At 37.4% G+C, this 26,541-nt stretch overlaps 1 protein-coding gene across 8 annotated transcripts; it reads left to right on the top strand.

Annotated features, from left to right (window-relative positions):
• Nucleotides 1-200: 200 nt before the first annotated feature.
• On the top strand, nt 201-9,298 carry LOC149139814 (protein EXPORTIN 1A-like). Of its 8 annotated transcripts, XM_089448296.1 has the most exons (8): nt 2,797-3,320; nt 4,700-4,768; nt 4,863-4,928; nt 5,043-5,292; nt 5,424-5,488; nt 8,522-8,638; nt 9,001-9,093; nt 9,255-9,298. In XM_089448296.1, exons 4-8 carry the CDS (start codon nt 5,181-5,183, stop codon nt 9,255-9,257), a joined length of 390 nt encoding a protein of 129 aa, XP_089304422.1. In that variant the 5' UTR covers nt 2,797-3,320; nt 4,700-4,768; nt 4,863-4,928; nt 5,043-5,180; the 3' UTR covers nt 9,258-9,298. The 8 variants fall into 8 exon arrangements, with proteins under 8 accessions (XP_089304421.1, XP_089304419.1, XP_089304416.1 ...); XM_089448295.1 differs by lacking the exons at nt 2,797-3,320; nt 9,255-9,298 and adding an exon at nt 201-516 and having other exon boundaries at nt 4,700-4,750; nt 9,001-9,216; XM_089448293.1 differs by lacking the exons at nt 2,797-3,320; nt 9,255-9,298 and adding an exon at nt 201-516 and having other exon boundaries at nt 9,001-9,216.
• Nucleotides 9,299-26,541: the final 17,243 nt, after the last annotated feature.

The raw sequence follows: 26,541 nt of genomic DNA, 5'->3' as shown, positions 1-26,541 counted from the left end.
ATTCTCCCTAACCGTCAACGGTTTGGTTTTAATGTTAACATTAATTCCATTAATTTGTATTATCTGCAGGGGTATGCTAAGGGTTCGTAAGGTTTCGTGTTAAGCTGCAGGTGTCCGTAGATGCGGGCAGGTGTCACGAACCTGCTCTGCCTCTGTACCGGCTCGTTATGCTCTGCAGCGACTTGTTACACTCAGCAGAGTCCAGTAGTAAGGTAGGCGGGAGGGGGCTCTCAAACAAGCAGGGTTTAACTGCTCCACAACTAATCAGGAGGGCAGTTCAGGGAGGACGAAGGCGAGAGCTCGATATTCGACCTCAGCACTGGAACGAGAAAGAGTCGGTTGTTTGCTGAGAGCACCAAGAGATAGGATTGGCGCCAAGGAATATGCAGCCACCAGAAGTGGAGCGGCGATCATCAGGGCACAATGTTCCGACCCAGGCTTTGTGGAGCAGGCGCCGAAAACGTCGGTTGTGGGGCTTCGAACCTGCGACCTGTTGTATCGAATCCATGACAAACTGTAAGTTCTCCTTATCTAGATAGCAGATTCTAGAAATATCTTTTGATCCCTCCTTATCCCTCTCTTCACGTCCCGTCCCTGAACACCAACTGCTCAAATCCCCATTCCCTGCACAACAGAATTATCACATTGAATTTCAAATCCAAAAACCATAATCGAATCTTTACTACTAATTAATTGAAAATATAATGGGTCTTACCTGGAATAAGTACTGTTGGCCGAGCTGCTGTCCAATTTATTCTGCAAGCAAAGCTTATTGGACATGGAATATTGCTCAATAGTGAACTGAGTATAACCAGAGAGCTCCTTCAAAACATATTTCAGTGTTTTCCTACGGGGAATATACAAATACTCATCTACATCGAAGAAGAAAGTCCAATTCGCCATGAATTTGTACCTGTGCAAACAATCGTTCACAATAAGGAACTGATTATGGTAATACCCATCATATTGTTCCTGCTCTGTTACATCCTGCAATGTCACTCGACCTGCCCTGATCCATGGCTCCAACACCTTTCTAACCTGGGGATTCACTCCACCTGCAGTGATTCTGCTGGTGCTGTTCATGACAATACTAGTATTATGCATTTTACTTGCCATGATCATATCCTTCAGCTCTGTTTTTCTGATTTCGACACTGTATGCACCAGGGTTCGAATCTCCCTGGAGAAATGCTTGTGCCAGAGATTTACAGGAGGAGAAATATTGTCTTCCAAATAGAAAATAGTGGCCTGCTATAAGCAAAAAACCCATAATTATAATCGTCTTCATGAAAAATTTAGCTCCCTTGCAGCTTGAAATAAATCCAGGGCCTGGATATTCCTTCTCTGTCTCTTTCTGTTTCTCCATTGCCATCGCAAAATCGAACACAGGGCACCCCTAAAATCTAGAATTCTCTGTCACGTCTAAGCCCAGAAGAAGACGATTAAATTAAACAAGGCAAGGCCTTTCTGAGCGGGAGCCGGCAGTTTGAGATACCAATTATCTCTGGAAAATGAAGGCAGAAAGACGCGCAGGAAAGTTCTCTGGCTTTTCTGTACCGTCAGGATCAACACATAGGCTGAAACATCCCAGGTATTCCTATACGGCATATACTGGATGGTTCTTTGATTTCTTATCTTTACTTACAACGTATTCCAGCTTCGTCGCTCGATCATGGCGATCTTAGGGTGCAGGTAACGCGACACTTGGTATCCATGCGGTAGCATGAAGTCCAGCGGTCCAGCTGTGGCGAATTTTATATATTTATATATTCTAATTGTCATATTATTTTATTTAATAATTTTTTATATAATTTTTAATTATTCGTTTTTTCTTTTTATTACTAGCCTGTTTATTACTACGTCTAGTCTCTTTGCTAATCTAATTGAAATTCATAGGCTTCATTCAAGCCTACTGACTTCTTGCATGGGTAGCTTTTCAGGGTTATATGGTTGGAAATGGAATTACAGATGAAGCATTTGACAGCACACAGGTGCCTTGCCCTGCTGTGGTTCTTAATGCATTTCGACGATTTCTTTCGTATTTATGGTTGAACTGGCTATAATTTGTATTGAATCGTGAATCTTTGACATCATCTGATCCAGGACTCCTGTGCTAAAAGTCTGACTTTGGCGGCAATTGTATGAAGACTACCTTTTGACAGCAGAATGGTGCGAACTCCGGCCTCCTTTCCCGTTTCTTTAGATGCCAATTCAAGTTTTACCGTTTTTCTGTTTTGTGGAGCTCAAACCATTGCTGGCTCCTAATGCCTTTTTTGTTTACAGAGTTGAAATGCAAACCGACAAGAAAACGGGCTTAGGCTTAGGCTTAGGCTCGTTGGCAGGGGAAAGTTTGGAGTGTTCCTCTACGTTGGCAGGGGAAAGTTTGGAGTGCTCCTCTGCATTGCGAGTTTCTACATCGGTATGCTCTTTACTAACAGAATGTGGAGCAATCCTGAGACGTACGATGACGTTGATCCCACGCACAAACGGGAATTGCAAGTTCTTTCTCAAGATTGTGAAGACAAGCATGCAAGTTTTAAAGCAGGAAGATCTGTAAGTATTTAAGCAGGAATATTTGTAGGTTAAGATGTTGAAAGTGTTAAGAATTTAAGGTATACTTCATTAGTTCTTGTTAGCTGCGCGGTGTTATTCGCCGTTTATCATAAGGTTTCCAAATTCCCTCTGCGACGATGTGCCGAGATAACCTAACTTCTAGTTCCACCTGACGCTTCGCCATCTTATTTGGCCTCTTCCCGAGGCGGAAGAGGCTTGATCATAGCTTAAATTGCCTTTATGCCGAGTGCATTCTCCCTAACCGTCAACGGTCTGGTTTTAATGTTAACATTAATTCCATTAATTTGTATTATCTGCAGGGGTATGCTAAGGGTTCGTAAGGTTTGGTGTTAAGCTGCAGGTGTCCGTGGATGCGGGCAGGTGTCATGAACCTGCTCTGCCTCTGTACCGGCTCGTTATGCTCTGCACCGACTCGTTACGCTCAGCAGAGTCCAGTAGTAAGGTAGGCGGGAGGGGGGCTCTCAAACAAGCAGGGTTTAACTGCTCCACAACTAATCAGGAGGGCAGTTCAGGGAGGACGAAGGCAAGAGCTCGATATTCGGCCTCAGCACTGGAACGAGAAAGAGTCGGCTGTTTGCTGAGAGCACCAAGAGATAGGATTGGGGCCAAGGAATATGCAGCCACCAGAAGTGGAGCGGCGATCATCAGGGCACAATGTTCCGACCCAGGCTTTGTGGAGCAGGCGCCGAAAACGTCGGTTGAGGGGCTTCGAACCTGCGACCTGTTGTATCAAATCCATGACAAACTGTAAGTTCTCCTTATCTAGGTAGCAGATTCTAGAAATATCTTTCGATCCCTCCTTATCCCTCTCTTCACGTCCTGTCCCTGAACACCAACTGCTCAAATCCCCATTCCCTGCACAACAGAATTATCACATTGAATTTCAAATCCAAAAACCATAATCAAATCTTTACTACTAATTAATTGAAAATATAATGGGTCTTACCTGGAATAAGTACTGTTGACCGAGCTGCTGTCCAGTTTATTCTGCAAGCAAAGCTTATTGGACATGGAATATTGCTTTCAGTGTTTTCCTACGGGGAATATACAAATATTCATCTACATCGAAGAAGAAAGTCCAATTCGCCATGAATTTGTACCTGTGCAAACAATCGTTCACAATAAGGAACTGATTATGGTAATACCCATCATATTGTTCCTGCTCTGTTACATCCTGCAATGTCACTCGACCTGCCCTGATCCATGGCTCCAACACCTTTCTAACCTGGGGATGCACTCCACCTGCAGTGATTCTGCTGGTGTTTTTCATGACAATACCAGTATTATGCATTTTACTTGCCATGATCATATCCTTCAGCTCTGTTTTTCTGATTTCGACACTGTATGCACCAGGGTTCGAATCTCCCTGGAGAAATGCTTGTGCCAGAGATTTACAGGAGGAGAAATATTGTCTTCCAAATAGAAAATAGTGGCCTGCTATAAGCAAAAAACCCATAATTATAATCGTCTTCATGAAAAATTTAGCTCCCTTGCAGCTTGAAATAAATCAAGGGCCTGGATATTCCTTCTCTGTCTCTTTCTGTTTCTCCATTGCCATCGCAAAATCGAACACAGGGCACCCCTAAAATCTAGAATTCTCTGTCACATCTAAGCCCAGAAGAAGACGATTAAATTAAACAGGGCAAGGCCTTTCTGAGCGGGAGCCGGCAGTCTGAGATACCAATTATCTCTGGAAAATGAAGGCAGAAAGACGTGCAGGAAAGTTCTCTGGCTTTTCTGTACCGTCAGGATGAACACACAGGCTGAAACATCCCAGGTATTCCTATACGGCATATACTGGATGGTTCTTTGATTTCTTATCTTTACTTACAACGTATTCCAGCTTCGTCGCTCGATCATGGCAATCTTAGGGTGCAGGTAACGCGACACTTGGTATCCATGCGGTAGCATGAAGTCCAGCGGTCCAGCTGTGGCGACTTTTATATATTTATATATTCTAATTGTCATATTATTTTATTTAATAATTTTTTATATAACTTTTAATTATTCGTTTTTTCTTTTTATTACTAGCCTGTTTATTACTACATCCAGTCTCTTTGCTAATCTAATTGAAATTCATAGGCTTCATTCAGGCCTACTGACTTCTTGCATGGCTAGTTTTTCAGGGTTATCTGGTTGGAAATGGAATTACAGATGAAGCATTTGACAGCACACAGGTGCCTTGCCCTGCTGTGGTTCTTAATGCGTTTCGACGATTTCTTTCGTATATATGGTTGAATTGGCTATAATTTGTATTGAATCGTGAATCTTTGACGTCATCTGATGCAGGACTCCTGTGCTAAAAGTCTGACTTTGGCGGCAATTGTATGAAGACTGCCTTTTGACAGCAGAATGGTGCGAACTCCGGCCTCCTTTCCCGTTTCTTTAGATGTCAATTCAAGTTTTACCGTTTTTCTATTTTGTGGAGCTCAAACCATTGCTGGCTCCTAATGCCTTTTTTGTTTACAGAGTTGAAATGCAAACCGACAAGAAAACGGGCTTAGGCTTAGGCTTAGGCTCGTTGGCAGGGGAAAGTTTGGAGTGCTCCTCTGCGTTGGCAGGGGAAAGTTTGGAGTGCTCCTCTGTGTTGCGAGTTTCTGCATCGGTATGCTCTTTACTAACAGAATGTGGAGCAATACTGAGACGTACGATGACGTTGATCCCACGCACAAACGGGAATTGCAAGTTCTTTCTCAAGATTGTGAAGACAAGCATGCAAGTATTAAAGCAGGAAGATCTATAAGTATTTAAGCAGGAATATTTGTAGGTTAAGATGTTGAAAGTGTTAAGAATTTAAGGTATACTTCATACGACTTATTATAATAAGTTATATTGTGTGCATTTCATTAGAAAGTCGAAAATGGCAAAAGCAGAGATATAATGGGGGAAGTTGCCAAGACACATCAAGCCATTCAGTAAGTAGTAGCAATTACTTTTTTCGACCTGTTTATATTTTTGTCATATCACCTTCAATCTGAACAAAGTCCTTGCAGTTAGAAACTTGACTTTCTCCTGTGTTCCTCCTGTGCTTCTGAAATTCTGTATATTCTTCTGTAAAATGGCTTCGCTGGCCCTCTTCCATGTTAGGATCCACAGTTCTTCCAATGGTTGTCATCGCAAGTGCCGTGTTCGCTCCCTATCTTATCTATGCCATTGAGTGAGAAGTTTTAAAGACCTTGTTCTACCTGTTTATGTGACTATTCTAGCACCCTTAATTTGAACGAAGTCATTCATGGATGCCTATGATGATTGTGTTGTTTCGAGGTAATAGGCAGCGACTTTCATTGTTCTCTTTCGATTTATGGCTTAACTTATGTCGGCTGTCATTCATGATCACTACCCTGAATATTGCATATTTCAGCTACATTGCCTAGTATTTTGCTAATTCATCATACGTATTTAGCAGTTCATAGGGTAGTCAATTGTAGTTATCAAATGCCCTTGACACTGAGGTGGCTTTATCTTTCTATGGTTTAGGCATCGATGGCACAAGATTTCTTGTTATTGTATAAAATTTGGATTTGGTCTTTGTTTGTGTGCACTTTTTTGACAACAAAATTGAAACCCTTAATTTGAGCTTGCGAATTCTTGTCTCCAGATTTTCATAAGATCCGTGTTCATGGGAGAGTGTGGGGTGAGATGGCTATCTTGTTTTGGTCTTTGATTGATATGTCTTCCTCTCATAGAGTGAGACCTATGTCTACTGTTTTGTCTGCTTTCATGTTGAGGTGCCTCTTTACCTTGAATGACAATGGTTGAATCCGTTAGGAGTGTTGCCTTTAGCCTACTTTGATCCTTCACAGCACACAGAGCCCTTGGAAATCTGCAAGAGCCCCCACTCACTTAGTAGTTGTGGCGCCTAATCCTCCTGTTTCCATTACCTTTTGTCCTCCGGGATTAAGTAATATCCCTTCTGCGCATGCCTCCATTTTGTTTTGGAAATAAATATTATGGAAAGCACCTGGCATGAAATTTATTTTATTTGTGAGATCTAATTGCAGTATGATTCAGGTATTTTGAAGCACACTAAAGGGCACTGACCTGGGTATGCATAGTACTGTACTTAGTCCTCGTTGGTTATCTTGTTTTGGTCTCCAATTGATATTTGTTTTGATTACTTTTCATCCTTTGGGATTAAATGAGATCCCCTCAATGCCTGCCTTCCTGTTGTTTTGGAAAGAAATGTTATGGAAAGCACCCGGCATGAAATTTGTTTTATTTGTGAGATCTAATTGCAATATGATTCAGGAATTCTGAAGCATACTAAATTGCACTGACCTGGGAATGTATTGTACTGTACTTCTCTTTGGTGGGTTATTTGTGGTATGGGTTAGCAGTATGGTTTTTGATCCATGCTATTCTGATTCTTGCTATTCTGATTCTTTCAATTGCCTATTCTGATTTTGATTCATCAATTTTGGGACACTTGTGACTTTGGTGTGTAAATTTATACTTTGATGATCAAATATCACCATTATCACTATTGCTTCTGCTTCATTATAGTCATATGTGTTATTTGTTTAATTGCTTGATGTAATTCTGAATTTGTTTTGTGGCTTCTAATTTTATAGCTTCATGGTCATCTCCTGCTCTTGTGCCTGTGGATTCTGTGTTCATATTTTGTGTCCTGCAAAAGCAGCAAGAATATTTCAGATATGTACTTGTCTGTTCCAATTTTTTGCCCTCAGTGATGTCTGTAGCTTTTGTAGAGTTCAGATCCAGGGATATATCCTCCAATAACTTTCTACTTACAAAGTAACTTTGGGCAACATTCTAATAAACAGTGCCAAATTGGTGGAAACAAAAGGAGTATTTGCTGCTAGAATATCTAATTCAAAGTGTAAGTGAAGGACAATATATGATACACCAACAGATAAATTCAATGTCCCATTGTTCATGTTCATTTTTGCATTTGGTGACAATGAAATTTGTATAAATTTGACTTTTTGAAATGGAATTTGTATTAGATTTGACTTTAAGATTACCCATATACAGAGAGGTCATCCATATTATTGTTGTTAGTCCCAGTTGTTGACTGATCATGAGCCAGGCTTGTCATCTGATGTTCTGTTAGTTCTTTGTCTTATGTGCGAGTGGTTGGTCCCTGGTAGTGGAATGTCTCAGCACCCACCTTATTGTTCCAGTTATGCCAGACGCAAATGGATTTTCAGTAATAACAGATCACTGATTGCTTCATGCTAGGTAGATACAAGAAGGTCATGGAGTGTAAAGACGTACACATTAGCATTGTGCACCTACATAAAGACTTAGTTTATGATTTAATGATTTACTAGCAAACATCATTCTTATCTTAAAATGTCACATGATTGTATTTTTAGCAGAGCAAATATATATTATCTTATTTCAAGTTGGGAATTATGTGAATATATATGATATCTGATGGCTAGAAGATGTGGAACTATGACAAGATTATGAGTCAAGTTCTAGATGATTAGTCAAGTTCTCTTTATGCTTTACATTTGATGAGATGAATGATTTCTGTAGTATGCTACATGTAAACAGTCTGACAGCAACGACTCAAACTTGTGACAGATATTTCACAAATATGTGTGGATATTCAATCCATCTTTTTTGTTTGTTAATACTCTATAGTGTTATAGCTATGCTTTTATCCTTAAATTGTGAGATTTCAGATGGTGATTTATACTTATGGCTAAGGCACTGTGTTCCCTGAATGTAATCCTTGAAATTCAAAATTTAGCCTGAATTTAATCACGGTGTTTTGTTCTGACATTATTTGAGCATGAACATGAACCAGGTGACTTCTCTTATAGGTACAGTGATATGCGTATAATGTTATATGTGGTTGTCACTTGTGCAATTGGAGTAGGGAAATAAAGAAAACGAATGGTTCTTGCTTTTAATATATTTTATATTGTCACGGTAGTCTGCCATTATATTTTACTGTCTGTGCTATTATGCTGCAGAGAGCAGCAGCAGAGCGGATATTGCGGGATTTACAGGCTCATCCGGATACATGGCTGCAAGTTGTTAGCATTCTGCAGAACTCGCAGAATCTGAATACAAAGTTCTTTTCACTTCAGGTACTGTTGTGCTTTCTTCTTTTTAGCCACATATACACTTGCTGAAATTGATATCTCATCTTTGATGCAATGCTCTTAGACTTGATATCTCATCTTTTGATGCAATGCCAAGATGACTATATTGGATAACAATTGAAAATGCATAGGATTGTTGCTTTGAAGACTCTGTAAAACCTTTTCACATGGTTTCGAGGTGTACTGTCTATGGTTTTTAGCTTACACTAGTAAAACTTCTAGTTGTTAGTTTAAATTTCATTTTGTTTCTTGTGACTTTAGGTGATTGAAAGTATATATGGCTTTTAGTTACATTTGTAAAACTTCTAGTTGCTAGCTTAAGTTCATCCTGTTTCTTGTGACTTTAGGTGATTGAAGGTGTAATCAAATATCGATGGAATGCTTTGCCGGTTGAACAACGGGATGGGATAAAGAATTACATATCAGATCTCATTGTTCAGGTCAATCTAATGCACGTGTATTAAGTTATTTGGTAAACATTGATTATTGTTTTTATTCTACACATCTTGTTTAGGTTTGTATTTCATTTTTTTCCCATGGATATATTAACTTCTATATGTATTGTTATCCAACTTTCAAGTAACGAAGCTTCTTTTCGCAGTGAGAGGCTTTATGTAAACAAGCTTAATGTAATCTTGGTTCAGGCAAGTAATAGAATCATCTTGACGTGTCTTTTGCTCTGCCTTTTTGTTTATGACTTCTCAAGAATCCTTCGGAGTAAACAAGCTAAACTGCTGCTACTTAAATGGTTACTGATGCTATCTATTTTCATAAGCGCTTTGTCGCTGATTCATCCACTGGTATTCGAACTGACTTAGACCTTAAATGTTAACTTCATGCAGGGACTCGCTGCCTCGCAACTTCCCTTGTTCGTCTACATTCTATTAAGCTTGTGGTCATTAATTTTTTAGTTGACATTCTATAAGGATGTGGTGAGTAATATGAAAAGGTTTATGGGTAGTTAAATATGGAGATGTTGTATTTATCAGATGCAAATTAATTGGTTTTTATGTGATATTTACGGAAAGATTTTTTAATTTATTTTTTTATCAAATAAAAAGTCTTATTTAAAAAATATAAATTAGTTTTTTATTTTAAAAATTCAATTATTATTTATGGTGATCATATTTATTTTAAAAACTATAGCAGAAGTAAAATAAAAATAAAAAAATAATCATTAATTTACTACACTGTTTATTATTTATCTTAAATACCACCAGTAATTATGACATGGGCCTGTCCAATCTGTTTTGCAATTTCTGACACAGGACATTTTATATCGTCGTTAGCTTTGCCATTAGGGTTGGTAGGAAATCTGTCAAAACATGCAGGCAAACGGTGTGACTTGACTAGTGGAATTCAATGGCAGGGATGCAGCGCTGTCAGCTCAAGCTTTTCTTGGTTAGATGTCTCCGCACCATTTCGAAACACTTGGCAGCATCTTCAATACAGCCTAGAGATGCTGTGAGTCTTTGGGTGTTGTTTACCCGGGCCATAATTTTTCTCATGGTTATGTGATTAAGCCCCGAGTTTAAAGTTTCCTTAATATGCATCCCCTTAGACTTTGGATCTATCTCAGGATTATCAGCTGCAAGAAAGATTGCAATGTGGTCGGCTTACAATTAGGTGGGGAGTTGAAGTCCTACATTTTTCAGGCTTATGTGTACTGCCTTATGGAGTGCGATGAATCTTGTTACATTGTGAATGGTGCATTATCTTGCGTGTTTGTAAATGTAAATGAATGTTTGAGTTTTGATGCTCACTGTGTGTTCGTGATTAGAACGGTGTCATGTATGCATATGAATTTTAAGGTGTGCCTAGAATATGCTATTCATTATTATGTGCATGGTGAATGTGCAATTATGTGTACTTCATATTCAATCAATTGATTTCAAAATTTATGGGTATACTTAGTTTAGCCAATCCCCACACTAGTTATTCTGTCAAAACTAAGAATTTAGGTATCAGGAATTGGGCCATGAGTCTCCTTGAAACTACAGGAGGGTGGGCGCACGACAGTTGTAGTTCTTCTTTATGGACCTAGCCTAGGTTTATTTTTAGTTTATATATGCTATGTTTTCGAGGTCAAGAGGAAGTAGGAGAACATAACTTTGTTGGCGTGTTAGCAAGTCCAACACCTAGTGGGCACTGGTGAAACCACACCCTAGTGGAACCATGCTATTTGTATAGACATCAACCATAATCCATTGACTCCAGTGATCAAATCTGAGGTAAGGGTAGGGTCTATACACTTGGCCAAATGTTTTTATTTCTTTATTTTAGGTGAGAATCCTAAAGGCCAAGAGTGTGGTCCTAGCAAAACTAGGAGTGTTGGGAACATTTTTAGCTACCCATCGCTTAGATATTTGTAGCCTACAACACCCTAAGAGTGTAAAAATTAATATGAATTTGCTACTACTGATATATTCGAACTAAAAACAAGAGATTAGATTTTTCCTCTATTATTTTGTGAAATGAAAATCACAATTTATAAACACATGCAACCATAAGAAAACACAAGAACACAATTATTTATAGGGAAACCCAATAGGGAAAAACCCTTCCACTTCTTTTCATTAATCATATGAGAATGAGAAACTATTACAATGTCTTGCTTCAATCCTGAAGCACACCCTGCACTGTAAACTTGTTCTCCTATTGATTGTCCTGCTCTGGCCAACCCTTAGTCAATTCAAGGCCCCATCTTTCTCTTATTTCCTTGCACAATTCCCGAGGAAATTAGCTCCTAAATAATATGGGAATTCACTATTCCCTTATGCAAATCCCAAGTAATTGATTGCCTGCCTCAATGCCTAGCATTTACACTCAACTAGTATACAATTAATAATTATAATGTGTCGTTCCATCCACTTTAGTTTGGCAATTCAAATTCCATGCATGTTTGGGTTATTTTTAGTTGATTGACTAGTTTAACTGAGAAATCATTGAGTTAACAACAATTCTACTACTCAACTGACCTTCAACTGACTCAACTAGTTGCTTGAGCTCAGTTAACTGAGTCAAACTGAAAATAATTGAATTAGATTGCTAAATTTTAGCAACACTACATGCACAACTCTACTTCTAGCCTATAACTAGAATTTACTGAGTAAACAAGTAGACAAGGCCATGTCACACAAGTTAACTTCCATCCAAGTCATATTGTTGATTTAGAAAATCGAATTACTAAATTTGACTAAGGAACAAGTCAAATTTAGCCTTTCTTGCTACATTTTCTAACACTCTCTCTTAGCAAGAAACAAATTTTTTACCACCCATATCATGCACCTATGGAATTTGAATTTTCCTCTTGACAATTCCTTTTTCAATATCTGTTCATCCTACTTCTCACTTGGAATGTACTGTAACATCATAATTCTCCTCTGCACACAATTCTGCAAGTGATGATACCTGATATCAATGTGCTTGGACCTGTCATGAAATATTGGATTCTCAATGATTTTGATACAACTCTGATTATCACAATAAATCATTGTCAAATCCATATGTTGACTAAAAATACCCACAAGTATTTTCCTCATCCATATAGCCTCACATGCTTCTTGACTTGTAGCCATGTGTTCAACCTTTGTTGAGTTGAATGCCACATACCTCTATTTCCTACTATACCAAGAAATAGTTGCAAACCCAACACTAAAGATAACACCCAAAATACGTTGCTTGTCTGATGGACTCCCTGCCTAATCTACATCAGTGAAGCATTGGAACTTCACTCCCTTTGTCCTCCTCTACCATACCCCATTCTTAATTGTACCTCTCAAGTAGCTCAACACATGATTTTTCACCTTCCAATAAAGCTTGGTGGGCTTAACCATGGCTTGACTCAAGTAAATAGCTGCATAACATATGTCAGGCCTTGTGTTCACCAGATACATCAAGGATCCCACAAGTTGTTTGTAGATGGTAGCATCTACTACCTCTCCTAAAGAAGAACTCTCCTTCCTCCAGTTTGTAGCTAGAGGCGTGTCCATAGGCTTGCAGTTATCCATGTAAAATCTCTAAAGTATTTGGAGGCGCACTTACCTTGACTCACAAGCATCTTACCATCACCCTGACATACTTCCACCCCAAGGAAGTAATGTATAAATTCCATATCCTTCATCTCTGAATCACTACTTATCTCCTCTAAGTATCAAGTCATCAACATACAATACCAAGATAAGCAATTTGACATATACCACAATGTGATAGAGGTTGGCATCTACTTCACTTTTGGTGAATCCCAATCAACTGATATATGTATAAATTCGAGTGTACCATGCTCTTGGTGCTTGTTTGACACCATACAGGGCTCTTTTTAGTCCACACACGTCTCTAGTCATATGTCTCAAATCCCTCTGCCTTCTCTATGTAAATTTCTTCCTCAACAACACCATCAAGAAAGGTGGTATTCACGTCCATCTGGTGGATCTTCCACCCCATTTGTGTAGCTAATGTTAGAATGGTTATGATTGAGGAATGTCTTTCCACTGGTGCAAATGTTTCCTCATAGTCCACTCCCTCTACCTTAGAGGAGCCTTTGGACACAAATCTAGCCTTGTACTTCTCAATGCTCCCATGAGCTACATGCTTCACTATGTAGATCCATATGGAACCAATTACTGACTTGTTCTCTGGCCTTGGCACCACCTCCCATATATTTTTCTTCATAAGGGATTCATTCTTCTTCATGACGGATTCATAAGAATTAATACATAATAAATAATTAAACAAATTTAATTATTTAATCAAAGTCTAAGAGTCATGAGAGGACCAAAATTAATTTATAATCTTATACTTAAAATCATAATCAAACTTAATCAAACTTAACTCTAATCACAAGATTAATCATTTAGCATAATAGACCATAGAATACTATCGTATCCATGTGAGTTATAGGTATGTAGTTAGCATACACATACCTTGTATATATACTAATAACACCAACAAGAAATTATCAAGTAATCAACCTTTTAGTAGTTAGGATAATAACTAATCATAACGTAAAATATTTGGGGAGTGGGTGTTACAAATGGGGCCACTAATTTTATCATATATATCTTACATATTATTATTTGGATATTACTTAGTAAATGAACTATTGTTCATTTCATTTTTCAAAAAACGTTTTCCCTCACTCATCAATGTATTAAAATTGTTAAGGGAGGCCGGTGATACATTGTCAATCCCCATAGATTTACCCCCTTTCTTGATCTTCAAATGGAGCACAATAGTAACTGGAAACTAAAATACCAACTAGTAACCTTAAGGGAATTAATAAGATTTTGTATCAAGAGCTCTATGAATATTTTTGTAAGGGAATTACCAATTTAAATAATCCTTATTTCTACAGCTCTTAACTAAACCTTTGACACTTTATTAAATTAAAAACATTGAAATAAAAAACATGTAAAATTAATAGTCGATATATTCCAAATTATCAAATAACATAATAATCACAACACCAATTAGTTAATAAGGGAAAATTTTATCAATGGCATGAGGACAAATATTATTGAAGTAGCTTAGTTCTATGGTGTGCATGGAAATTGTTTTATACCTCAATGCATTTTGTTTTTCCATGTAGTCCAAGAGGTTCCTTTCTTGAGAAACATATCAAGCACTAACATTTATTAATGACCTCTAAATATATAAATATCCATAGTGGAATGATAATGATATTTGTTCATATTGGAATTGCAGTCCACTAGTTCTACCTATTAGGAACAATGAAGACACTTCAATAAATTTAATATATCAATTCAAATTACACAAGTGACACCATATAAATAAAAATAAATAAATTGAGGTTGGTTATTATCATATTTGCAATGAAATTATACATTTATTTTTTCGTTAAGTCGAGCTAGTTTAGAGAAAGAAATATACTTTCACTACAGAAAATGGGCAAACAAGAAGTTAATTTTTTTTGCAAGGAAAATACAAATACATTATCACATTATTTTAGTGGTTGCCATTTATTAATATGATCATGGTGGGTCATACTTTCAAAGCTAAATTTTATGCCTCTTCATAGGATATTAGTAGAGATACTTGAGGAGAGACCTCTTTGGCTGAAGGGTTAAGGAAGGATTTTGGCTTCAATATCGAACCATCAACCATATCCTCAACATTTGTGCCATCATGGAGGAGGGGAGACATTTCTCTTCAAAAGGCTTCTTCTATTTTGTAGTTTTTTCAAAGTTGTTTGGTGTTATATTGAGGGAGGCATTGTTCCATGAATGACATTGGCATTTCAAACATTTTTTTTACTGATATTATATGTCTATTACTTTGTTCTTGGTTGCCTCCAAATAATGAATGTAATGTCTAGTTTTATCAAGAATAACATTGGGGTGAATCACATGCATCCTCTCTCATCCGTGTTGTTTAGGATATATATCAATGAGCATGATTTTTTTTTGTAGGATCACATTCAACCCTTGATTCTTTAAACATGTCTTGTTCTCTATTATCATCTAATTAACAATGTGGTCCTATTGGCATCTACCTTGAAGGGTCTTCAAAGGATCTACCTTGGGAAAATTAGGGTTTATGATCTTTAATGGCTTGAAGAATGTAGTGGGTCAAGATCTTTGAGGGGCTTTTCTTGCATATATATATAGTGTGGTCAAGATGGTGAAAACATTAAGGAATGTTTCTCTATAGTTTCTGTGTAATATTGTGCTCTTCATTCCACCTTTAACATCATTCATGTACCTTAAGGTTCCCACCAAATGTTACTCTACACTATTGATAATTTTGGCTTTGATAATTGTGGCTTACACTGTGACGTCTCTCATTCATTTCTAAGGATCCCCTATTTGTTTGGTTAGGAACTGGTGATACTATCATGCCTTGCCACAAGTCTAAACAATCCTCACTGCCACAACTAAGGAGTGTTTAAGACATTTATTGAAATAAAATGAAATGATGTCTTAAAGTATATAATACTAAAAATAATCTATAAGACCAAGAAAAGAAGGAAAATAAAGTCTACGGAACCAAAATATAAAACGAAATTATAATTTCAGCTTAAAATTACATTTTGTTTCGAAAAATTATTTTATATTAAATTATTATTTTGATGGCTAAGTTATTATCTAGGAAAGAGAAGAAGTAGCTAGCTACTTGTTATGTCTTTGGGGAAGAAGAGCGCAAGTAGTTGGATACATGTTATGTTTGGGGAAGAAGAACACAAATAATTGGCATGTCTGGAAGCCTGGAAAGATCACATCCCTTGTGAAAAGGGATTAGTGGTCCCTGGGAATGGAATCATTTTGGTCGATTTGACCCATAACCTATCCTCCAGGGAAATAGAAGACTAAGGTAAATCTGCAAATCGATGGATGCGCCTATGTTGAGCGTGGACAAAGGGGCTAAGCACACTTTGGCTATCTTGGTGGAGGAGCATGTCAAGATTGTGGCCAACTTGGACTTCTTGTTTAGGGCTATGGGATCTGTGAATTTGTGGATGTGCCAATGTCTGGCGGGGACAAATGGGATAAGGGAAACACTTTGGCTATTTTGGTGGAGGGTCGTGCAAATACTGTGGCGAACCTAGTATTAGTGTTAGTGTCTTCACACTTCCATCAGTGATCAAATTGCTCTTTTGCACGCACATTAGGTGTCTCATTCGACCAGCTGCATTCCATTAGGTCATGGATCAACTGATGGTAGTGGTTTCATTTCAGTTTCCCTCATGTCATATACCTACTGGCCCATTCAAAACCTATTTTCAATCATTTATAGTCATTTCAGTTCATTTCATTTAGTTTTAGGGTTTAGTTTCACTAGGTCTAGGGTTTGTCATCATGGTCATCCAAAATTGAATAAAAAGGTTAGCAGGCACATGAGGAGGATAAATAAGTTCATAAAATCATAAATTTACTTTTGATATGCTCAATAAATCTTTTTTACCTCAAAACTATGTTTTGAGGTGAAAACAGAGTTTTTCCATGTTTTGTAAGAAAATTCATGTAATTTAAGTGTTTCTATATGTAATAAGCTCAACAGTTGTTCTTGTTCACCTTGCCAACTCCTGCCACTGCAAAAAACAAAAGCACCAAGGCATTAGTCCATCAAATGGTCAAGAGAAAGTCAAACTTCAAATGAAAAACAGAGTTTTTGAGAAAAAGTGACTAAGACTTTACAAAACTGGGTTTGTAATGAGGAAAGATTTAAGTGCATCATTTATAAAGTAAATTCATGCTATCTATCCATTTCATTGTGCAAAACATCAAGTGGAGATCCAAAATCGCAATTTGAAGGGAAATTGAGCAAAGGAGGAAGAAAACTCGAAATTTGCAGCAAATTTGCCTGGCACTACACATCAGAGGGTTGGCGCTGCGCATCAGATCGACGCTACGCATTAGACAGTTTTTCCCAGTGTAAAAATACACAGGCACTACGCATTAGGCCCAGTGCGCTGCGCATTGGCTAGGGAGGTTCCAAAATCACTTAAGTTCATCCCCAATTCTCTCAAATGTTGCATTTCACTCCTACAAGTAAGTGTTCATCTATCATGAGCTGAAATTAGTCTTCTTCATGTTTTGTTCATGAGTTTTGTTTCTTAAAATCAAAACCCTAGCTTGCCTTCATACATTTTCACCTCATTGCAAAATTTTCACCTCATTACAAAACCAACATCCTTTTTCCCTTTTCCCAAACTTCATTGCCCTAAAACTACCCATTGATTCCATTTTCCCTTTCCCTTTTCCCCTAAGAAACTAATTCCCTTTATTAAACCCTAAGTCCCTCAGAAGTCAAAACCCTAATTTCCTAAATCTTTCCCTTCATTCCCCTACTCCACTTCACATTTGAAAAATCTCTTCATACTCATCTTCTTTGTCCTCACCCATTGTCATTGTTCACCATACCATCATCACATTACATCATTAAGACAAGCATCATGGAAAGAAGCAGTGAATCAGATTTTGAAGAGGACACACTTAGTGATAGCTAGAGGGAAAGAAATGTGCAGTCTAGGAAGCCTCACAAAGGTGGAAAAATCATTAGGGAGGAACCTATCAGCATGAGTGAACTCCTTGCTTGCCCACTAGCCACCACATGTTTTAGATATCAGTCCTATTTTGAGTTTTGTGAAATGGTTGAGAGGGTCAAATATCACCATGAGTTAGCAAGGAAGTTTGTGATAAACATGGATAATAATATGGTGCATCTTGCTGGGGTAAATTTCACTCTTTCACCAACTATCATTGTAGAGGCCACAAGAATGCCAGATGTAGGGGAAAAGTGGAACAAAAGGAAAAATATCAGTAAGCAACATTATGAACCTTATATCAAGTCCAAGTACCATGGTAAACTTAGCAAAGTGTTTCCTTTCAAATTCTTGGAGGAAAAGTATGTTCCACTTATGAAGCTTATAATCAAATACTTTACATGTGAGGGTAGGTTCTCTAGACTTTATGCCTACCACATCAAATTGCTTATTCACTTCACCAGGGTCAGAATGATGAGCATTCCTTTTTTCATATGTAAAAACATAGAGAGGATGACAGTGATTGCAAAAAGAAAACCATATCCACAGTAGCTCAATAGTATTTATCATTTTTCTGTCATCAAAATTGTTGTTTTGCATCAGCTCACTCAGTTGGGAGTGTCATGCAAAACTTTCATTGCCCATGAATGCTTCAAAGGGCCACAAATATTTCCAGATCCTCAAGAGGAAGGTGAACCTTCTGGGCAACAAAAAGAGCCTGAAAGTAAAACAGAGGAGGCTCATGTTCCTGCGTTTGTCACTTATGGAAGAGGCACTAGGATGCTTTTTGCAGCTTCCAAGCGAGTACTATCTCCACCAGGGGTGGAAGGGGTCTCGTTTTCTTCACCAGACCATAGGCAAATGCTATCTTCACCAAGGGTGAAAGGGTCTTTGCCTTCTTCTCCAGCTATATAGGTTGACCAACAGTCAAAAGGCAGAGATAAAGGAAACAAAAGATGCATGAGGAGGGCCCTCCTTAAGGGCAAGACAGGGATTTTGTTTTGATTGAGGAGGATGTCACTAATTTGTGCTCTCAAAGCTCAAGACTCAAGGACATGATTATCAAAGAGAAGGAGGCTAAAATACAAGCCTTATCACTTGAACTTGAGAGGGCCAAATGAATCATCAACCTTCTTGAGCAGGAAAACAAACAACTGACAAATAAACAAGCTATTATGGAGTTGCAAATGATTAGAGCAAATAGGCAAGAGGCAAAGAGAAGAAAAATCAAGATGACATCCCTTGAGCAAGAAATTGAGGCTGACCGAGAATCATGGTTGGAGAGGGTGAACATTCACCTTGAGAAGATGCTTGAAAAAGCTAACAAAGAAAAGAAAATGCTGCGCCATATGGCCTATCATTACTTAGCTCGGAATAAGATTTGCAAAACAAGGGTAAATAGGCTAAAAGCTAAGTTAAAGAGAGCCTTGAGGGCCAAGAAAGAACAAGATAAGCTCAAGATATTGGCTAAAGCTTCATTAGCTTATAAAAGAACTTAATGAGGTTGCCTCTTGCCAAATTTGAAGAAATTTTGGGAAATTTTTGTCATTTTGCAATTTTGTAAATAAAAACACAGGAAATTTCAGCGGCGCTGCGCATTGCATTGGCTCACTCTTTTGCCAAATGGCTTGTATTTTTGGATTCCTCATGAAAAAAAAATGAAACCCAGAAAGTTTCATCAATTTTTAAGGATATATGGGTCACTTAAAGGGCAAAAAACACCTAAAAAATGCCCTCTTTGCCACTTTTTGGACCCACAGTAAGCAGTCTTGGGAGAAATTATTTTTGAAGGGGAAAATCAACTCCAAATCCGAAAATTCAAAGTGTTTCAGAAACTAGACAGGCAGAGCTTTCCAACAAGCTATCTTGGGCCTAATTTGGTGAAGCGCAAGGCCTACCAAAGCAGCCTTGAAGCGTCATTATGCATTAGGCTCAGGGCGCTGCGCATCAGGCAAATTTTTGCCAATTTTGCCTAAAACTCATATTTTCGCCCAGTTTGACTACTAGTTGACTTTTTCTCTTCTCCTTGGTAAATTTGTGATGGTAAATGATGTAATATGATGTAAATTTGATGAAAAATGACTTGAGGTGGTAGATACATCAGTTAGAGGTGCTTTGAGGTTGAATGAATTAGTTTCCATGGTTTTAGGGGCAAGATGTTCCACTGCCTATATTCTTGTTCTTAGTTTAGATATGGTTGAAGTCACCCCTCTTCTCATGGATTCGACCCCTGATGGCTAGCATAGGTGGTTTGATTCCTATATTATGTACTTTCTTAGTCGTTTGTAAAGGTTGGACTCTTGTGGATGCTTTGAGCTTCATTATAAATCACTTCTGCAGTTTTGCAAGGAAATGAACTAGGGTTTTGCAACATTTTGTGGGATTCTTGTGGTAATGTGTCTTGGCATTATTTCTTCCTTTGTTATTTAGTTTCTCTTATGTGTTATATGTGCCAGCATCTATTTCTTTCTTCATAACTAAATGAATCAAGATAGATAGGTGGAATCCATTGATATTCAGTGCTCTGCCTTGGGAATACATTTAGTTTTTAATGTTTTTTGTTGCTTGAGGAGGACTCATAAACTTTGCATGCCCTCCCTAACTCCTCACTGGTCTTAGAATTATCATCACACTCAATTCAAAATGCCAAAACACATACCTACCTCACCCCACAGAACATCATGGAAATCCAAGTTGATTTCTCGGACCCAAGCTGCCTTCTTCATTTGATCCAGCAACCAACCATCAAAATCAAACAAAATCCTCTAACCTAATATACCTAGCCTAAAATCAGCATTCATTTCAGTCATCTCAAGCCCTAATTGCCAATATTCTAATTGAGATTGACAAGGAGAGAGCCCTCTCCCGACCTTGTAGGGCTAGCTACCAAGTTAAGCGTGGCTTGATGTTACCCTAGACATGCCTTCCTTCAGCCTGAGGCAGATTTAGGCCCTAACACCTAGAATCCCTATTTTAGGCTATGGGATGACCGAGTAACAGGCTGTGAATCCATGGATATGTCAGTGTTGAAGGGGGCAAAGGGGCTAAGGTCAACACTGGCTATCGTGGTGGGGAGCCATGCCAAGGCTGTGGTGAAGTTGGACTCCTTGTTCATGGCTATGGAATTATCGACTTATCTAGGGCGTTCAGGCTCAGGCCAAAGCTGCAAAATAGTGAATCAAATTATGGTTGTGGTGAACCTGGGAGGTCTAAGCGAGGGCCTTGTATTTGATGACAAAGTTGGGCTAGACGTGTCTAAGTACTTGTCTCTTTCCTAGGGAGAAACAGGGTCGAAGGTCATGGAACATTTGTTTGGAGAGAGGCTTAATGGACGAGATTTTTCACCCGGGGTTTTTGCATATTATATGCTTAACGATATGGGTACATGGTATGGCATTGCAGGGCACTAAGAAAATTGAGATTTCTCTTTCTGGGACTGCACTGCGTCACGAGTTTTATCTATCTATAAAGGCTAATGGAGATGGGCGGTTGTATTTTCATGCATTTATTACTGCCACTGAGAGGCTTGGAAACCATTATTTACCAGTCGCACCACTCTCAATCTGACATTGTGACTATCATGCCATGCACTGCAAAATGGAGGGTTCTCATAGCCCTTGCTCCATCCAATGTCTCCATGATTTTCAACAACCACAACAAGGGTAATATTTTCACAATATGGCCAGAACAGAAATTATGACTATTTGTTGCATGTTGAGGTATGGTCAAATGTCTTAATTATACTTCTTGCTCGAACCTTATTGATTTTTTGTTCTTTGCTAAAACCCTAGAGATGACATTGACAAAAATTTCCCTTTGTGACAAATCTCTCTATTTTTGGTTTATTTTAGGGAATTCTGAACTTCCTTTCTTATATCATGATTAACATACATTGTATATAAATTAGAAGGATATAGAGCTCATTTAGTTTTGTATTTTCGATGAATATTCACCTCTATTTTTCATGTCACGAGCATAGTTGCAAATTAGAGACCTCAAGATGCATGCTTTCTCTTAGAATTCTTTGTGGTGTTATATTTGTGTGAAATCAAAGATCCCTCATTCCTTTTTGAAATGTCATACTGGTTGAGCACACCATAGTGAGAATTGAAGAATTGGGGCCAGAGGAGCTCACGATTTAGCCAAGGTTTCATTGGAATTTTGGGAATAAATGTGGTTTCCATTGAAACTGAACGTATTTTCCTATGTTTTCTTTCATCTAGTGAGTGTAGAAATGTATCCCTAACAGACATTGTCAATTGTTAGGATTTTGTAATCAACAACTGAATAGAGTGGTAGTACAGGGTGTGGTCTACTCCTACTAGTTTTTGTCTCAACAATTCTTTCTGAGAGTGCTTTAAGAAATTTTCCCTAAAAGCTGCATTGCATAGGGAAAAGTATGCAGAAACAAGTTGCTTGAATTCATTGCTTACCCTGGATAATAATACTTTCAACTATTGATAATGTCAGCAGAGGTGGCTCTCACATCAACCAATCAATGAAATGAAATGTAATGCCTAGTTGCTTATATTCAAGATAGAACAGGAAACATCCAAATGGCAATAGGAATACAACAAACTGATGAAAGAAATTCCCTTAGAATGAACTATTATTGATCAGAAGTAATTTTCAAAATTAGGAGGCATATGTAATATAATGGGCTACGGAATGTCTTTATATACACAATGGGTAGGATTGGAGATGTTCCTTGAATTGGTAATTTATGCAATAAAAAGTGTCTATGTTTGTTCCACACATGTTCATATTGCTATTGATGTAATAATCAAACAAATATTCTAGTAATATAGAATAGAGTTGACCAGTTCAAGGCCTCCAAAGAATCATTCCTAAATCCTCTATCTTAGGAGAAAGTTACCTTGTCACAAATATATTGTCATCTATGGGCACCAGTCACATTTCTTTGCTTTCCTCACCTCTATAAACCATAGACAATGCATTACCTTAGGTTATCAGGGACAATTTATTACTATGCTAACATCGTAAAGATAATGAAAGCTCAAGACTAACAGGGTATGATCTACCAACAAGTCTAGTAATTTTTTTTTTTTTAAATTTAAAATAGTCTTGTTGTTCACCATGGGATGATATATTTGTTGTATCTAAGGAATCTTGTTGAAGAGTGTTTTACTTTGGATTTTGTTATATGTTCTATTTGCTTGTGTGAAATGTTTTGTTATATGTTGATCGGTTTTGCATAATCACTTTTTAAATGATACCAAAAAGAATTTGTTTTAGCCTTGTCATGTGGTGAACAAAATACAACCAAATTTTAGTAATGCTAAATTTCATACCCAAAAGCATGTGAATTTTTCGAAGCAACATTTTATGATTCAGATATCATATACTTTTTGTAGGGTCTCCTGGGAATGCGAGGAGGTCATATGAAAGGAAACCATGTTTCTATATGAAGACTTCAGGTGAGTGGATTGTCATATGAAAGGAAACCATGTTTCTTCCATATACAAATTAGATGTTCTTTGCTAGAGTTTGAAATCCTTGTGACCTTATGATGGGTAAATGTAGTTTTCTTCCTTTATGATAAGGTATTTTTTATTCATTTGATAAAATTTTTTATCATTACCTTATTATTGTTAATACCATGTAAATTGTTCTCATTTTGTGTAGTAGAAATAAAGGTGTAATCAAGCAATTATTTTTAGCCAAAACCCTTTGCTACATAGCTTACTTTGTTTCTATCAAGTATTTTGAATGCCTTTTAGATAACACCATTTTTCTTTAATGGGTTTCTTTTCTAATGCTAGCTTTATGAAGGTTTCACATTCAAGTTTCATAGATTACTTTCATTGTAGTCTTCCCTTGACTTCTCCATAACCCTCTATCCCATATTCTTATTGAAGGTTAGCTATAAAATCATACTTCATAATAAGATATGGCTTACCTATTTTTTCTCTCCCTTGTCTCTTATATAAAGGGTCTCATCTAACTACCATAATAAGTATTTTGATACCATTTTGGTTTTTTCATATCTTCTTCAATTAAAAATTGTCTACTTGATTTGGTCTATTTCCCACCTCTTTATTTATGCCCATGTGTAGAGTTTTTTATTTTGTCATACATATTTAGTGGATGAAAATAAAGACATAATATATCTAGATCTCCACCCCATTTCCTATATTCTCATATCATAATCACATGCCAAACTTCTTATCCCCTTATACTATCTCCTAAAATACATAATTAACACTAAATAGACTCTCTAAAAATCCATATATGAGGAATTAAAAAAGATGAGATGCACCCAAAATTATGTACCCTAGAACATATACATTCATATTCTTGATCTTTCTAGTCTCTCGCGTCTCATGGGCTCTTGCTAACAGTCCTCACAACTCCGCAAAATTAATCCCTCCTTAATTCTCTCTTGTACAGAGGGCCTTCACATTCAACCTCTTATAATCCCCTTCCTTCCTACCCAAGGAATTCCTTCGATATGTGAAAACACGGAGCAACTTCCCGCCCTTCATCTCTTCCTACTCTTCATGTATTCAATCAAGGAGCTCACCCATCCAATAGAAGATTGGTTCAACCATCAGAAGAAGAGCTCAGATGGGTTTCACCCTCCTGTTTGCATTATCAACGATTTCCTCCTTGGATGGACTCATAACATAGCTGCCAAGCTCGGCATACCCAGGATATTATTTACCCCATCGCTGCTTTTTTTTTCTTCTGCCATTCATGCTCTCTAGAAATACATGATGCATGAACAAGTATCAGTAGATAATGATGCAGTCCATATTCTTGATCTACCTCACCCTATTAGTTTTCCCTGATATCAAATCTCCCCCCTTCTCCATAGGTACAAGAATTTAGATAGTGTCATTAAATTCGTGAGATATAACATGGATTTGAATGTGGAAAGTTTGGGTACCCTTATCAATGATTTTTATGATCTAGAACTCGTTTATATAGATCATCTGTACATGGTTTTTTTTGGTAGATCTGTTTGGTATGTAGGTCCTTTGCTTCCTCCTAATGTTCTCGGGTTGAAACAAGGAACAAACATGATTGAGAGAGGGAAACCTACTTTAATCAAGGAATCAGTATGTTTGCAATGTGTGGATTATCAGAAGGAGAAGTCTGTTATCTATATTTTCTTTGACAGCCAGACCTTTGTCTCAAATAAAAAAATAAAGGAGATGGTAGCAAGGCTAGAGGCAAGTGAAGATTCCTTCATCTGGGTCATTAGGGATCCACCTTTTGGTATGCATGCTGATGAATATGGCATGCTTCCTCAAGGTTTTGAAGAGAGAACAAATGGCAGAGGCTTGGTAATTAGAGGTTTGGCAACCCATCTCTTGGTCCTCTCACACCCCTCTATTGGAGGATTCCTTAACCATTGTTGGTGGAATTCTACCCTGGAGAGCATCACAATGGGATTCACACTGATAACATGGCCCATGAATGCAGATAAATACTATATTGATGCATTATTAGTTTATTATCTCAAGGTGGGAATTAGGTTTTTTGAAGGTGACACCACAATGCTCAATAGAGATGACTTGATAACTGCAATGAAACAATTTATGTGAAGCGAAGGAGATGAGATGAAAAGGACAGAGGAGCTGAGCAAGGAAGTGAAACTAGCAGTGCAAGAAGGGGGATCCATATCTCATTCCAAGTAGATAGAGCTTGTTTTAATATTGTCTTGGGATTATGCTAATTTCATCTTTTTGGATAGGGACATTTTCTACCCATATTTGCAATAAAATCCATATTTATTCAATTGTTGTTTTATAGAAAGGAAGATTTCAAAATGTAGGAGGGATGGCTCAGAAATGTATGAAGAACTTATAACTAATTTAGTATTTTGTGATTTGAAATATGAATGATTACGGCCAATCATTCTAGTTTAATAAAAATGGAGTCAAAAACAGTTGTTCAAAAAATATAATTTTGTTTTTAGAAAAGATAGAGGATTCATTTTGATTTTATGAAAAACAGTCAAAAGTTATTAAAATAATAAGTTATGTTTAGAAAACAAATGAAGGATTCTACAATTTTGAATCTGCTTAGAAAAATTATTTCAATCACTTCAAAAGTTGAGGCTATACAAAAATTTCTCATAGGCATGTAGAAGACATGTCGCGTTTCAACTAATTTACAAGTTGAACTCATGGAAAAGTAGGATACATGGCCCTATGTGATAGAACTTGATCATAGTCCTTGAAGAGGTTAAGTTTTAAAATTGTTGCCTTGCACTTTTGAGATTTTCTTGTGTGAAGCCCTTCTTAGGCAACACCAATTGCTTCATAAAGTTGCTTATCTCCAAGAAAGCCAAACTGCTCTCGAGAAATGGCATTTATGATAATAAAAAATTATTCTAGAGGCTAGAATATTTGAAACAATTTTGTACACATAGTTGCACAAAGAGATGAGTCTGAATTCTGCAAAGGATTCTAGCCTATCTTTCTTTGGAATCAAGGCACAATGAATGTTGAATTTAGGGAGCTTGCCAAAATACTAGGATAAGATTAATACAGATTTGACCAATGTCAACTTTTCTCAAAGTGACAACTATTTGTTACTCCAATGTGTAATTTGAGCTTACAGCTTTTCCAATAGCCATCCCTAATGTTTCTTCTTGTAGTCATTGGGCTTCAAGTTTTAAACCCATGTATTTGACCCCACATTGAAAATAAATAACATATATGGAAATAGAGAAGGCCCCTTTGTTCTTATTCTTCATTCAAACCATTAAAACAAGTGGTTTATTTGGAAGTTTATTTCCATCTCTGAACCCATATTGCAACTGTCCAAAATCTCTCTCAGTTTACTTGCTTTCCAAACAGATCCATTTATAAACAACAAGACATTGTTCACAAATAAAACATGATTCACAGTAAAA

Source organism: Pinus tabuliformis, chromosome X, assembly GCF_031772625.1.
Source record: "Pinus tabuliformis cultivar Carrire ecotype Pingquan chromosome X, CPIR1, whole genome shotgun sequence".
Lineage (NCBI taxonomy): Eukaryota > Viridiplantae > Streptophyta > Pinopsida > Pinales > Pinaceae > Pinus > Pinus tabuliformis.
The sequence above is the reverse complement of the archived record's forward strand: the minus strand, read 5'-3'. Positions and strand labels throughout refer to the sequence as shown.

Bases quoted from the DNA above. Each gene is read 5' to 3' on its own strand.
- LOC149139814 (XM_089448289.1), top strand. From the start codon at position 2,971: ATGCTCTGCACCGACTCGTTACGCTCAGCAGAGTCCAGTAGTAAGGTA. The intron at 3,321-4,699 runs GTAAGTTCTCCT...CTAGTTTTTCAG, and splicing joins TATCAAATCCATGACAAACT to GGTTATCTGGTTGGAAATGG. The intron at 4,769-4,862 runs GTTCTTAATGCG...CATCTGATGCAG, and splicing joins AGGTGCCTTGCCCTGCTGTG to GACTCCTGTGCTAAAAGTCT.